Below are 15,976 nucleotides of genomic sequence, written 5' to 3' on the forward strand. Positions count from 1 at the left end.
TTGATCTATGAAGAAAAAATCATGCTCCGTCAAATTTAAATTTACGAAATCGAGTTTTGAAGATCCACGTTCTATCAAACCAAAGTAAAAACTCTTTCTTATTAGAATAAGATAAAACTGTAAAGAAAATGATTATTTTTGACAACCTAATCCATTTGTTTACATAGATTATATAGTTTCGGAAAAGTGAAAGATTATGTCCAATTTGAATGTTTAGAGTTTTTAAAGAGTCCAAAATTGTGTCTGAGATTAAGAAAATATTTTTTAATGTATTTGAATAATTTTCCAAAAGATATTTTTCCATTTCATTGCGAAAAATGTTATTTTCATCTAATTTCTCAATTAAAAAATGTAAAATGACAAATATACCATCCAATTTAAATAAAAGAAGAAAGGAAAAAAAATTTAAAGAACAAATTGCAATTATATTCCCAAACTTTTATAAAAAGGCAAATGTGTCCAAATAAATTATAAAAAAGGATAATTAGCACAAAATGTCTTTACCTTTCATTTTTTGACATGTCATCCTTTTTTTCACATTAGATTACAAAAATAATCATTTTCATCCATTTTTTTCATTTAAAAATTGTAAAATGACCAATATATCCTTCTATTTTAATAAAATAAAATAAAGAAAAAAATTGTAATTATACTCCAAAATTTTCATATATATGTATGTATGTATGTATATTCCAAATAAATAATTAAAAAAAGAAAGTACTTTTTAAAAAAAAAATTGTTTTAAATTATTTATTTAAGAGTTATGTATAATGTTTTGAAAAATTTGGGAGTATAGATGCAATTTGTTCTTTATTTTTATTTTTTATTTTATTTAAATAGGAGGTTATATTCATCACTTTACAGCCTTTAATTGAAAAAATGGATGAAAATGATGATTTTCACAATGAAATGTGAAAATGCCATAAAATGAAATGAAGGCCATTTTGCACGATAATATTGAGAAGTAGAAATGTTTTTGTGCCAATTATTCCTTTAATAATTTATTTGGACTCATTTTTAATTTTTAAAAAAGTTAGGAAGTATAATTACAATTTGGTTCTTTAATTTTTCTTTTCTTTCTTTTGTTTTATTTAAATAGATGGACATATTTGTCATTTTACATTTTTTTTAATTAAGAAATTGAATGAAAATGACATTTTTCGCAATAAAAGATGAATATAAGAATGAAAATGTCAAAATATAAAAAGTAATGACATTTTACTCAATAACATTGAAAGGGTCGGGGTGGAGGGGGAGGGGGTTTGTATCATTTTTAGCAACTCTTTTTAAAGAATCTATTTCTTCATACAAAAATTTGTTAAGAAATTCGGGGATGGGAACCATGAAATGCTTCAACTTACAAGTCTCTCTCTCTCTCTCAGATCGGCTCCATTTGTCACGTCCCAACCACATATGATAGGCAATTTAATAGAATATATAGGAGCATTAATATGGTGGCCACTGGAAATTTATACTTTAGTCTTGGAAAAATTGAAGTTGGACAAACCGAGTCGACCCTTCGGGGCCCATGTGGTTTTAAAACAATGGTTTCAACATTAGGATCAATTACAACGCTGTCATAAGCAAGTTGATGCAAACTCACTCAGAAATTGACATTATCATTATAAAATCAAAAAGGGCATATATATATATATATATTAGAACAAAAGTAACATGAGCAATGAAAACATGTTAAAAAAGTAGTGAAAAATCAAAATCTTGACACTGTCAATCTTACAACTGAAAGGAAAAAGTGATTGATTCTGAAACTGGAAAGGATAATTAAGAAATTGAAAACTGACTTCACGGTTCATCAGCAATTCTTATTCATGGAGTTTTGAGAACCCGATTACGATATTCTCCTAAAGCCCAAATTGGAAATACATTCCTGTAAGCGGCATAAGTGATCATGCAATTCTTATTGAAGACTCCCATAATTTCCTGGAAACAAGAAGTCAAAAGAAACGGAAAAAGTTATGAGAAAAAGTCAATAGTTGAACTATTATTTAAGAAAGATACATCATCATAGTAAGACATTTATCATATCCAAAAAAGCTCGACACTATGGGAACAATCAACTGATGCTAACACCAAAACCCTCTTATAACCTATTATGCGACGAGCATTTTGAAAAGTAACTTTCGACTGCATAACTCATTGCGTGTGATAAGTTCTTATTTTCAGCTCAGTAATAACTTAGGCGGCAAGTCCACAGAAAATACCTCTTGTGGAAAATCACCATTTTCACACTGAGAATTTATTAGGAGTTTTGCTGCTCGGTGTAATGGTGCAGGATCTCTCTCTGCCTGCAGAGGGGTAAAGATGAATTGAGGAAATTAATGTGTGCGCGATATTTAAGACAATCTTGACATACGAGAAGGACAATGCAAAGGCAGTGAAATGCCGATCCCACTAATAATTTGACATAGAATCATGCTGATCCAGGATAATAAAACTAATTCCACATACCACGTCATATGGTTCATCACGAAAATTGTAGCAATTAAACAAATACCAAAAAGATGAAGTGCAAGAAACAAAATGTCATCACGGAGAAGATGTGCAGGCAAAAAAATATATTAAAAAACAGACTTCTACGAGTCCTAACACTTCTTTTGTCAACTTTTTTACAAGTTACAAGACCCTTCATAATTGAATTATATTCGACATCCTGAGAATCACTGTAAATGCAACTGTCGACATTGTTTTTTCTTATATTGCTCTTTGACTTTGGTAAGCAGAAAAAACTAAGCAAATCAGTCCATCCTTACACCCATCACCCCCCCCCCCAAAAAAAAAAAAAAAAAGAAAACCAAAACAAAACAAACCAAAAAAAAAAAAAAAAAAAAAAAATATTATTATAGATAACATCATCAACCTTGTTCTGACATGAAAGATAGCTCTCTCCCCAACCACCAGAAGGTAGCTGTTTAGACAATAGAAAATCACAAGCTTTACTGATGCTAGAGCAATTGTTGAAGTTTCGTCCAGCAGCAAGCAGACCTAATATCCCAAACCATGTCCCATAAGTAAAGCAAACACCCCAAGAGCCATACCTGTGAAGAAATTTTTAACATTTAAGTGCATATTAATTATGAACGAAAGATAATGTTTGGAACCACATGAATAATTATAACTATTGAGCAAACAAGGCTGGGGAAACGGAAAAGATATATTGGTACAGAAAATTATATATTAGAAAGTTTCACATCCCTCCAAATACGAGAAGGGGTGAGAAAGAGAGCAATAAAACTTACCAAGAACCATCCTTCGCTTGTATCTTTTCGATGAATTTAGCAGCTTTTTCAATACAACATTCCACTTCTTCTCTTCGGTGCCAGGGGTATAAGTTCTTAAATGCTGCCAATGCTTGAATAGAAGCCGAGGTACATTCAACATAGCTACATAGCCATTGTACTTTGTATTATAATCGAAAAATCCGATGAATGCAGCATCTATGACCAAACATTATATGATTCGACTCTACAAAGGAATTGGCGGTACATATGACATAATTCCATCCTTGTCAGGGACTGCTTTTGATGTCTACAAAGCTCTCATGGTTCAAGTCAGAGACCTCCCACTAAGTTACTTATTCTCAATGCATTGAAGTATCAGCAATGTGTGGAACGTACGATATTTTTGCATCATCTAACTAGAAAAACATATAAAAATGTTGATTTATTCTAGAACTTTTTTAAATAGCATGGCATGCCCATTTGAACCAGTTTTATTTAACTTGAAGATCACTGTCAGATATAATAAAGACAAAGATTAAGAAATATTAAGATGAAGTCGTGTCCATGTATCCCAGTTTTTGAGGTTGGACAAATATGCATACACCCATAACCCAAGTCCACTTACACATCCTCCTGAGGACCAGCTCTAGTATAATGTCAATAACAGTTCTAAATGCTTTTGCTAAGAAAAAAAAATAATAATAAAAAAATAAAAAAACTGGCTAAAATGTAAATCCCATTGTAGAAGTAAAAAATTAATACAAAGCAGCAGTCGAGCAGATATCTTACGGATAATCAATGACAATATCGCCAAAAGTTTCAGCCGGGTTGATTAGCTGCACAAAGGGAAATGATCTTCATAAGCATCAGATTAAAAGCTTATAGTAGAATCCACAGACGTGAAAAGGCATGGAAGACAATCAAGTCTGTGCACATAGAAGTGATACTATTGGCTGCTTGGATATCCTCTTCATAGTAAGATACACATTTAATCATATTACCTCCATCCAACTATAGGATCTTGTAAGTTCATAAGTCGCAAAGCCACCTCCATCGTTCTGCAAGTATGCCAGGAAAAGGTTTCCTCAAAGATTCGCAAAAATGTATGTGCATTCTCTGACGCGTAAATATCCATAAATGCAGAAAAATACAACTGATACAGCCCATAAAGAGATCATTAAAGAAGAAAATGTTTAAATTTTAATATGATCCTGAGGAAATCATCTCCATTTAAAATTTTATCTTAGCTCTTACTTTAAGGATTATCTTTAAATTTTATTTTTTTTAAATTCTGATTTTGTAAAATATATTTGGGATTCTCAGGTCAGGAATATTCAGTAATTTTCAACTTCATTTTAAATATAGCAAGAAAAACATCACGTGAACCACATTTTAGAACTCCAGGACAGATAAAAAAAAAAAATGTTAACATATCCAGTTTCTTCATTGCTTGGCCAGTAAGCCCAGTACTATCGCAAGATTTTCTCGTCTTTAATCAATTTTATTTTTATTGAAATGTCCTGTAAGATGCTTATTTTTGAATTGTCCTCGACTTAAAATTCTTCCAAAGCATTATTATCAATGAAATCCATGAAATGGAGCCATCTTTGTCCAATATCCAGTTATTCTTTCAATCTAACACGTCTCAAGACTCTCAACTCACCTATCATTTTCTGCTAAATTTCAAAATTAAGCATTCAAACTATGCTACAGCAACAAAATCCAGGAAGTTAAGAGATAACCATCTAAATTCTAATGGTAGTAAATTTACTTCCAATTCTGTAAAATTATCCCTTTCCGAAAACAACAGAACTATTTAACATAGGTGGAAACATCACAATGTAATGTATTACAACCAAACTAATCAAATTAAAAGCTTCAATACCTGTAATGAAAGGATGACATTAACAGCATCGTACAATCGCCTGGCATCCAGTGGTTCACCAACAATTGCTGTTGGTAACTTTGATAATAAGAGAACCGCCTAAAGAAAAGACTAGGTTATTAGAAAGAAGAGATTATGAAGTATCGAATCTGTGTGTATGTGTTCCTTCATGTTGAACTTATTAATACTTTCAAACCCTCAGCTGTGCAATCTGAAATGGGCCATCCATGGTCTGCGGTTGAAAAGGGCCAAGCACCTTTCGAAATGTGACGATACCATGAACTAATATCGCCTGGGCAATCCTCTAACACCTTTTACTCAACAAAAAGGAAATTGTAAACCAATTAACATGGAAGTTTAGAAAAACTGAGAATAGAAGAATAAATGCCATGAATGATATTAAGGAAAGAAGAATTTTACCTGTGAATTTTTTATGTAAGTATGTGCTTTTCTTAGAGTTGGACCAAATTCTTCCCCAAGCTTTGTTGAAAGGATAGCTTGAACAGTGAAGGCAGTGTCCCATAATTGACTTCCATTATAGCCCTGCAATACAATATATTTCCCAAGTGGTCTTATATCTGCCTTAGACCATTGAGTAGAAACAGAATCATGATACAAATGAAAAGGCAAACCACCGTGAGAGTGTAATTATCATGTAAAGAATGACACAGATTAACAATTATGTATCTAAATACTATTCGAGTACTACTCATGCAGAGTTTTATTAGGATACAAAATCAAAATCAAAGTAAATCTGGGAAATCTTGAAAAATAACAAATGGTATGCAACAAAAATTGGGTGCTATAGGCATAGAACAGAACACATATCTGGACAAAGGAGATTGTAGCAATGTTGATATGTTCAAATTTGAAAGCTCGGATGCTGTAGCATGACACTAATGTCATAATTCAGAAATCAGAGGACAGAGATGTAATAGGCTTTGTTGTCAACTTGACCCTTTTGAGAGCACCTTCAATAGAAAGCTGAAGATTTTTCAAATTTAAGTGGGTGAGAGCTACATTTTCTCCTAATGACCTGGGAGCAAAAATTAATTCTGATCTGAAAATAAAGATGTCCAAGTAGCCAAAAGAATGATTTACCAGTAAATGTTTGCCTGAAAAAGTAGCAGAAGAATTAACCAATTCTACACTAAATGATCCTAAAGTTTTAGAATTCTAACCTGCATTTTCATGCCATCTTCAGCGAGCCACAGGTAGTCATAGACTCTTGGGAGATGCAACTTAAATGCTTCAGAATTTGGATCTTCCACCCAACAGCAAAGCATGTTTAACACCTGATCAGTTCAGTTTCATTTTTTTATTTTTTTTGGGAGGGGAAATAAAAAAAGATGAAATATATTACCAATTGCAACCTCCTTTATATTGAAACCACAGGAAAAACACAATGAAAGATATGGCATACAGACTTTTAAACATATATGTCATAAAAGTTGAAAGAGGAAAGGTTAAATGAAAAATAACCATCTAGAACGTTGCATAAATCAGTGGAGACTGAGAATCAAATAAATACTCCATCTTGTGCAATCGGAATGGCTTATTTTGAATGGATCAGATTTTACAGAAGGTAGACTTAATATTTTTCCTCTTGTACCCATACAGGTCCCAATTAGAATTAGGGAGAGAAATAGGTAGAATAGGAGGAAACGTGAAAGAAATAAGTGTAGGTCCATCGAGTGTAAATAGCTGTTGATTTTCTATTTAAATTACATTATTTTGAAACATCCTAATGAGAAAGGATGTCATTCAAAACCTTTTTCATCAAATTCAGTTCCAATATCATCAATATTCCCAATTTTTCACTAAGTAAACAGAAACTTTAACACATCCATACAATAATAAGTTGGAAACTCTGCAAGCAGACCTTGTTTACAGGGCCTATGCATATATAGCGGGTATTTTCATCTTCATAATGTATGTGCTCTATTACAGTATGAAGAGCCTTCTCCCTTAACTTTTTCCCAGGCCAACGCATTAAAATAGGTTCCAAAAGCTTATCAAGAGATGCCCACAGAATATCCTGTATAAGAGGATGTGGATAGTATAGATCTTCCTGCAGTGACATCACAAAATGAAAGAACGTCAGTAAAAAAGGAACAATACCATTGGAGTGGAAACAGTTAGCATTTACTTTACGAATCATTACCTTTGCGGACAATTGACAAATGATGAATACTGATACTAGAAGAGTTTAAATTATTCATTTCAAACAAAAGGTGTAGGCACATTCTATTCATGAAGTGGGATGCCACTGCTTGAGGTGGTGGGAACATTCTATCGTACTCTTTTCTTGACTTTTCTTCCAAGGATTGGATAGAGTGTCCTAAGAACATGCCAACAAATAAAGAATTGCAACTGACAAAGGATGAAAACCAGCATGTGTACAATTTGCATGAACTGTGTATGACACTATGTTGGTTGAACGTGAAATCAATCAATATCACTACCAGTTGTACAATCCTTTTTCCTTTTTGCGTGGTGGTGATGGAGGGGGGATAAATGCCAATTGACAACATTAACACACTTGAGATCATTACCTATGTTAGGAACTAATAAATAGATCTGACCAACCTTTGCACATTGGCTCCGTGCTACATTCCAGTCTATTTCATGGTATGGAATTGTATATAGCTCCTTTCTCAACGACAGAACTATTGGTGTAATTGGCCCCACAAACCTCTTCCCATACAAGTAAGACATGGGCAGATAAACCATTCGACAGTGACACCACATCCTTCCTGCAATATCAAGGAAAAACTTTATTAGAGGAAACAACATTTGGGAACCATTTGATTCATCCTCGCCGAAGCACTATGCACCAAACATGAAAATGATGGAAGTGTTAATAATGCTCCAGAGTGAAAAAGGATTTCAATAAAGGGCAAAGTGTAATGATTACACTAATCAGAAAAGTTGTGCACTGCTAAAAAGGTTAAATCTGATGCATTGGGTGATTGCTGATAAAATTGATGCTTCAAAGATACCTTTTCATTTCTCCTTTTGAAAATCCCAAGTTCCACACACAATTATGTGTCTAGTCATATCAGCATATCATAATGAGACATTACAAGACAGAAAATACCAATAGTAGTATGCCAAGGTAACTGTCAAGAAGAAAACAAAAAACTTCATACAAAAGCATAACTTTGCCATTAAAGTAGAAAAACAGTTGGCACAGGTCATATAGAAGTCGGTCCAGATTAGATACAAATCCGTGACTTTATCATCACTTAATTAGGGAAAAAAAGATGGGCAGAAGCAAAGCATCTCTATGCAATTACCTGGATGGATTGGAACAATGTAAGGAATAAGCCATATCTCAGGTGGCAGAGGATTGTTTCCAGACCATTCAAATACACCAAGTACCTAATACCATCAACATGAAAGAATATTAACAAATGGGAAATATATGTAGTGAAAATGGAAATCACAAAAACAGCGAAGTAAAGGATGAGTTTCAACCGAGAGCCACATTTTCCCCCAGGAAGTAATTGCAGTGGCACCACCATGATCCAGAATCCACTTCTGTCCTTTCTCCATTGCACCATCTCCATCATTCGCTTCTTCACCAAGCAACCTCAGGGTAACATAATTCAACACAGAACCGAACATGGTGCTTGGGCCCTCAATGTGTAAACCCCACCCACCGTCACTGTTCTGCAGTTTACAGGGTTTAATTAGAAATTTATTCGTGCTGCTTCCCAACAGCACAAAAGAAGAAATTTAAATGATATCAGGAATAAATGTTGAAAATCCAGATAACATGTATGCCCATTTTATGAAAACACGCATTGCAGATTTGCCTGCTAAAAATACACTACCCTCACCTGATGATTGTACAGATACCGGCACATCTCACGCTTGTGCTCCTTTGACAAAATAGCATTTAATGCCCCAGTAACATACAAGGTAATGACCTGTTCCATCAAATTGGAAAGAACAAGAAAATTCATAAACTAGTATGTATACATCCTACTTGAAGTTGTATAAGAATTGCTTCACTTGTGACAATTTTACTGAAACAAATGAGAAAAAGAATGCAATATCACTAGAAAAATCTAGATCTTGGGCATCCAACGAGTAGATATCCACTTAGATTTTAAGAAACAGTGCGAGGGAAAAATCAACACTTACCAAGCCAGGCATTAGAAACATGGGACCCCCATAATCTCCAGGCCAGTGACCATCATGAGCCTGTATTGTTGAGTGGAAACTGATGGCTCTCCTCAATGTGTTTACTACTTTAACTTCAGTAATATCTTCTATCTCCTTTACCTTAACTTGGGGCAACACTGAGGAGTTTTGATTCTCCTTTGAAAACTACAATCCAAGAAAATGAAGATGAAATATGTTAAGAAAAAACTATATAGGCACACTTTCCATAATAAGAAAGTAAACATGACTGTTCAATTCACCACTTTCAGCATAAAGGTGTAGTGAAATTACATTGAACCACCTGCCCGAGGAAAAATATGTGCTGAACTTTGCTACTTTTTCACGAAAAATGAGTTAATTGGTAAGAGGAAATGTAATAAAGATACAGAATGTACTCCTCAAAAACATGTAAAGAACTGGATCAGAAGTACAAAAACCAAACAAAAATATTTCATTCCATGTTATTAAGCACTTATTATGGTTAGACCACGAAAAGAACTGGCTGCCGTTGCCGCCCTTAAACAAGAAAACAAGACTAGCATATACCACAAACCAAACAAAGGAGAAAAAAAAATCCTGGAACGTTCTAGAATTTCTCTATATTCAAATAGCTCAAAGATCGCCATCATAGTGAATCTCCACAAAATCCGTCCATCTCTACTGCCAAAACCCCCATTTTAATAAGAAAAAGATGACTCAAGGAAGCAAAGAGATCAAAAGATTTCCCAACAATAATAACAAATGACATCTTATTACCAGTAAACTAAGAGTTGACCATATGAATCCCTTTTCCACTACTTTGTGCAGTTTATCACTACATCTACTGAAAACTAATATAATCAAAACAGCAAACACATCATATCACGTTAGTTTTGTTCTAACCCTCCCTCCCTCATCTTTTTCTGTTTTACTCGAACCGCACTGGCATTTTCAGGGAGAGCTTTAGGTCTATTTCTCTTATTCTAATACAGTGACAAACCATCTTTAACACACTCATTTGACACTTCCGCTTCATTCATTTTGTAGACATTTTATCCAACACGGAGTACTATAAAGCATAATTGGTCTAATACTGTTCTATAGAACTTAAAATTTAACTTCAAAGATATCTTCTCGTCCAACTCACTCTAACCACATGCATTTCATCATCTTAAAATCCACTTTCCTTCTTCATAGCCGAACTTAAATACTTTTATTTTTTGCTTAAGATAAAATGATCATCTATAGCGATTAAACCACCATTTCCTTATCCCTGTTTTGTCTGTAGGAACACTCTATTCATTCTATCCTAATTTTTGTCTGTAGGAACACTCTATTCATTCTATCCTAATTTTATTTAACTTAAAACTCTTATATTCCAAAACCCAAAATGTTTCTCCAAAATTCCAACTTATGACTATCATGCTCATAGTCTTATCAGCTAAAACAATGTAATAGCAATAAGATACAACAACAGACATATTTTGAATAATCTTTTTCATCAATTTGGTATACCTCAAGCCCATATGCAAATTCATCAAACTCCCACTCGTTTGAGTAAATAACTATTGCAAGGAGATACTAATAGAACTAATTACCAATTTACCATAACTTTTGCTAAACTCTGACAATTACTTGAATATACATGCACATACGAATATGTTATCATATAAGCTTGGCATTGTGATTATAAGCAATAAAACAATTTCCAATCACTTTATTTCTTTGTTAATCCTTATAATGTACTATGGGCGTGTTGGAGGATCAAGTTTATTACAAGTTAAGTACCCACTAATTACATCTGAGAAACAATAACAGAATATGAAAATAAATACGAACACTGCATACACGATAAATTGTACAAGCTCAGTAAGGTTTTGTTATGAACGGAAATTATTCGTATTGGGAAATCAAACAAAATAATGAGAAGAGAAGAGAAGGGTAGATTTATTCAGGGAAATCTAGACCTCCCAATAGCATTGGTTTTTTCCTAGGAATCATTGACCTCCAAACCAAGAGGTACGAATAATTCATTCATGTCCCTTCTCATTGAAGGTCTAGAGTTCAAACACGAGATAATTTAACCTAAAAGAAAGGAGCATTAACTGCTCCATAACCCCCCACTAGTAACAAAATGCAACTACTAATAACCAATTAGTAAAAAATAACTGAACACAAAAATTAAACAAAGTACAGAATAAAAATATAGAAAGGTATTGACGACTGGCATTAAAAGAATAAAGATGAAAAAATGAAACTAACTAAGGGCCTCACTGAACTTGAAATCTCATGAGAAGATCAGAGGAGTGCTTTTTCTCGAATCGCTGGTTGCGGAATTGCTCGCGAAACTTCTCGATCTCAGACAGATCTTCGGGAGACCCGGCGTTCGGATCAAACTCCCAGATTTGCCTACCGACATGACCGTTCAAACTGCGCAGCCATGGGTTCCCTCCCTCAGCAATTTTCAGCTTCCACATTTCTGTATGCAGTAAAATCCTCATCAACAAATCAGTCCGCTAACTCATTGAAAATAGAAATGAATAATGATTACTGCATATCTTCGTGTCTGGAGAGAGAATTTGTCATTTTTCTCGACGTTTTAACCAATAAGCCATTTTAACATTTTCTTGAGCGATGTTGAAGAAATTAAACTTAAAAATTATGATTCGAATAACAAAAACAGATCGTATACGCTATACAGTATGTAAAACGGAATACTGAATCAAATCAAAAACACTAGAAATACACTGCTTCAGTAAACCTTCTGAATTGAGTAAAAATTGCTTTTTTGTGTGTACTTTCACAAATCTATGTGCATGGTCAGCACCTGAAAACTTGGATGACGCTGAATTTCTAGCAGGAAAAACTTCTGGAATAAATGTGTTAAGGGAGAGAAGCTTGCAGAGGAGAAGAAAAACGTATTCTTTAAAACAAATAATATAATAAATAGGGAAAATGAGTTGGGGGTGGCCACTACTAATGTACGTTTTGTTTAATTGACTTTTGACCAAATTTATAAAAATAAAAGAAGTTTTAATTATTTAAAAGTGTTAAAATACTTTTTTTACCCTTAACTTGTAAAATAAAAATGAATAAGAGATTGAAGTTATTTTTTAAATTTTTTGGAGCCGTGACTTAAACTTTGGATTGCATGAAAATATTTTTACCTCCACGACCATTATGGCAAGTGATGGTCATTTGTTTTTTTATGAGCAAAATATATATATATTACATTTTAAAAAATTATTTTGTTTTCACTTCAAAAATAAAATTTAATTAAAATTAAAATTTAACAATAACCCACCAGTTAAACCATTAACCTATTGGTTTTTTTGAGTCGATCATCAGGTTGGCTCTAATAACTATGCATTCATGTTCTAACACACACAACATTCTCTTTCTTTAAATTCAAAAAAATTTCCTCTTCAAAATCATGTTCTCCTTAAAAATTGAACTCTTCTTTTTAAGTTTAAGGTCATCTCTTTTTCGTAATTGATTTTCAGTGCACCCAAAGTTTTAATATTGTCCATAACTTAGCAACTAATCGAAAATAATTACTGAGTCATTTATTCATTAGACACATATTATAACACATGTAATTTTTAAAAATAAATTTTACCGTTATATTTTGGAAAAAAATGGACCAAAAAATATTTTTTAAATTTATATCTTATTTAGAATCCAATAATTAGATTTTAATAAAAAGCGATGCAGTATATCGATATTGTACTCATTTTAAAGCTTGTAATTAATAAGAACTATTTGACTAGAGAAAAAGTCAATTTTGATAAGCCGCACCAAGATATTGCAATTCGAAGAAATCGTAAAATATAACTTATCAACTTAATTAAAATGTGGAATAGAAATGAACTAATTTGCATAACGACATTGAAATCGTTCATGAAACATAAAATAACTTCGATATCGTTTCAGCATCAAATGCACTCTGCTTAACTGATTTGTATAACGATATTGAACTCATTCCTGAAGTACAAAAAACGATGTATATGTCGTTCCGATATCGAACACATATTGCTTCACTGTTCAACAGGATTAAGCGTACGTTATGGAATAAATAAACAACATTTATGTCGTTTCAACAATTTTCAACAACAATGATATCGTTCCTATTCAATCATAACTATAATATCATACATGTCTTTTCAAGAGTGATTACACTAGAACATTATAATTACGATATTAAATATAATTAAAATTTACATATAATTAACCCTAGATGATCGAATCGTCGTTTTTATAATTATCGTTTTAGTTAAGATTTAAACAAAAGCGATATCAATTTTATCAAAATTGTACTGAACGATAATAGATAATAGTATCGTTATATATCAAACCCACAAAATAAGACAATGACATCCAAATCATTATAGTACAAATTTAATGAGTTTGAAATCATTTCAATTCAAATCACAATGATAATAACATAAATATCATTTATTCTCATATAAAACGATATTTATATCGTTCTAACTAAATATAAAGATTCAACCATTCACAATCACCTGTTATGCTTTCAGTATACGTAGAACGATAAAAAAATGTCATTAAGTGGATTGATACAGCTGAAATGACTTAAAAAGAGCTAACGAAAATACTTTCTATTTGAATAGTTCGAAGGTGGTATACAACCACGAGAACAAAAATGTTCTCATAGTTTCTTTTGAGGGAGATCGAACCCACTTAATTATCTATTTTTGATCATCCTACATATACCAAATGCATGTCCGGTGGTCGTGAACAGTGGAATTGTTATTTTTAGCATAAACGATATAATTGTCATTTTATTTTAACTGAAATGATATGTATGTAGTTTTAGTTATGATTTAAGTTAAAACGATATCAACGTCGTCAATCTCGTATTGAAACGATAATGATTTCGTTATGTATCAAAATCAAAAATAAAGTAACGATATTCATATCGTTTTAGTGCAAATTTGATGAGTTTGAAATCGTTCCAATTCAAATCATAAGTATAACGACGTAGATATCGTTTCTTTTCATATAAAACGATAATTATATCGTTCTAGCTAAAAATAACGATTCGACCGTCCACAACCACTTGTTATGCCTTCAATATACGTAGGACGATCGAAAGATGTCATCAAGTATGTTGATACCACTCGAATGACTTAGAAAGAGTAAACAAAGATACTTTCTGTTGAAATAGTTTGAATGTGGTATATAATCATGAGAACAAAAATGTTCGCATGGTTTCTTTTGAGAGAGATCGAACCCACTTGATTATCTATTTTGATCATCCTACATATGCCAAGTACAAGTTTGGTGGTCGTAAACGGTCGAATCGTTATTTTTAATATAAACGATATAATTGTCGTATTATTTTAATTAAAACGATATATATGTAGTTTTAGTTAAGATTTAAGCTAAAACAATATCATTGTCGTCAAACTTGTATTGAAACGATAATGATATTGTTATGTATCAAAATCACAAATAAAGTAACGACATTCATATCGTTTTAGTACAAATTTGATGAGTTTGAAATCATTCCAATTCAAATCATAAGTATAACGACGTAAATATCGTTTCTTTTTATATAAAACGATAATTATATCGTTCTAGCTAAAAATAACGATTCGACCGTCCACAACCACTCGTCATGCTTTCAATATACGTAGGACGATCGAAAGATGTCATCAAGTGGGTTGATACCACTCGAATGACTTAGAAATGGCAAATGAAGATATTTTCTGTCGGAATAGTTCGAAGGTGGTATACAATCATGAGAACAAAAATGTTCTCATAGTTTCTTTCGAGGGAGATTGAACCCATTTAATTATCTATTTTGATCATCCTACATATGCCAGGTACACGTTTGGTGGTCGTGGACCGGTCAAATCGTTATTTTTAACATAAACGATATAATTGTCATTTTATTTTAACTGAAACGATATGTATGTAGTTTTAGTTATGATTTAAGTTAAAACAATATCAACGTCATCAAACTTATATTGAAATGATAATGATATCATTATATATCAAAATCACATCAAATCGTTTTAGTACAAATTTGATGAGTTTAAAATCGTTTCAATTCAAATTACGAGTATAACGACGTAGATATCGTTTCTTTTCATATAAAACGATAATTATATCGTTCTAGCTGAAAGTAATGATTTGATCGTCCTTAACTACCTGTCATGCCTTCAATATCGTCACGTTGTTCAGTGCACTTTTTTTATTGGAAGGACATCTATATCATTTTGAGTTTCAGGAACGACTTCGATGTCATTCTTAGAATGTGTACATTTTTGTACTATAACGACTTATATATCGTTTATGTATAGTTTTATCGACTTTTATGGCGTTACCAAAATAAGTTAAGTAGTGTGTATTTCATACTAAAACATTATGGAAATCGTTTTTTATTACAGGAACGGTTTCAATATCGTTATGTTATTCACTATACTTTTTTTTGTATTGGAACGACACCTATATCGTTTTGTGCTTCAAGAACAACTTCGATGTCGTAATAAAAATCAATGCATTTTTGTACTACAACAATCTTAAACACTTTGTTTTAGAAGGAAGAAAATAGATATCGTCATTAAATTGAGTGCATTTACATCAACTATAACTATATGAACGTCGTTTGCATTTTAATAGTGCAAAAGTATTTCAATAGCACAATGACTGCAAAATTTAATAAATCATCTTG

At 32.4% G+C, this 15,976-nt stretch overlaps 1 protein-coding gene across 1 annotated transcript; it reads right to left on the minus strand.

Annotated features, from left to right (window-relative positions):
• Positions 1 to 1,622: 1,622 nt before the first annotated feature.
• LOC111372683 (cycloartenol synthase-like) lies at positions 1,623 to 12,220 on the minus strand. The gene is made up of 18 exons (XM_022995068.1): positions 12,104 to 12,220; positions 11,556 to 11,755; positions 9,277 to 9,462; positions 8,970 to 9,059; positions 8,605 to 8,799; positions 8,424 to 8,508; positions 7,714 to 7,880; positions 7,007 to 7,195; positions 6,306 to 6,419; positions 5,545 to 5,667; positions 5,313 to 5,435; positions 5,125 to 5,223; positions 4,241 to 4,297; positions 4,029 to 4,075; positions 3,258 to 3,401; positions 2,820 to 3,056; positions 2,223 to 2,328; positions 1,623 to 1,941 (listed from the first exon to the last, which is right to left on the minus strand). The coding sequence occupies exons 2-18, from the start codon at positions 11,751 to 11,753 to the stop codon at positions 1,828 to 1,830; spliced, it is 2,274 nt and encodes a 757-aa protein (XP_022850836.1). The 5' UTR covers positions 11,754 to 11,755; positions 12,104 to 12,220; the 3' UTR covers positions 1,623 to 1,827.
• Positions 12,221 to 15,976: the final 3,756 nt, after the last annotated feature.

The sequence above is a fragment of the Olea europaea genome, unplaced genomic scaffold (genome assembly GCF_002742605.1).
Source record: "Olea europaea var. sylvestris unplaced genomic scaffold, O_europaea_v1 scaffold1020, whole genome shotgun sequence".
NCBI classification, from domain to species: Eukaryota; Viridiplantae; Streptophyta; class Magnoliopsida; order Lamiales; family Oleaceae; genus Olea; species Olea europaea.

What these genes read in the sequence shown, in the direction of transcription:
- LOC111372683 (XM_022995068.1), bottom strand. Translation starts at nt 11,753, where the DNA reads ATGTGGAAGCTGAAAATTGCTGAGGGAGGGAACCCATGGCTGCGCAGT. An exon ending in GGTATCTGTACAATCATCAG is followed by an intron (nt 8,800 to 8,969) that starts GTGAGGGTAGTG and finishes TGTAAACTGCAG; the next exon opens with AACAGTGACGGTGGGTGGGG. An exon ending in CATTGTTCCAATCCATCCAG is followed by an intron (nt 7,881 to 8,423) that starts GTAATTGCATAG and finishes TTGATATTGCAG; the next exon opens with GAAGGATGTGGTGTCACTGT.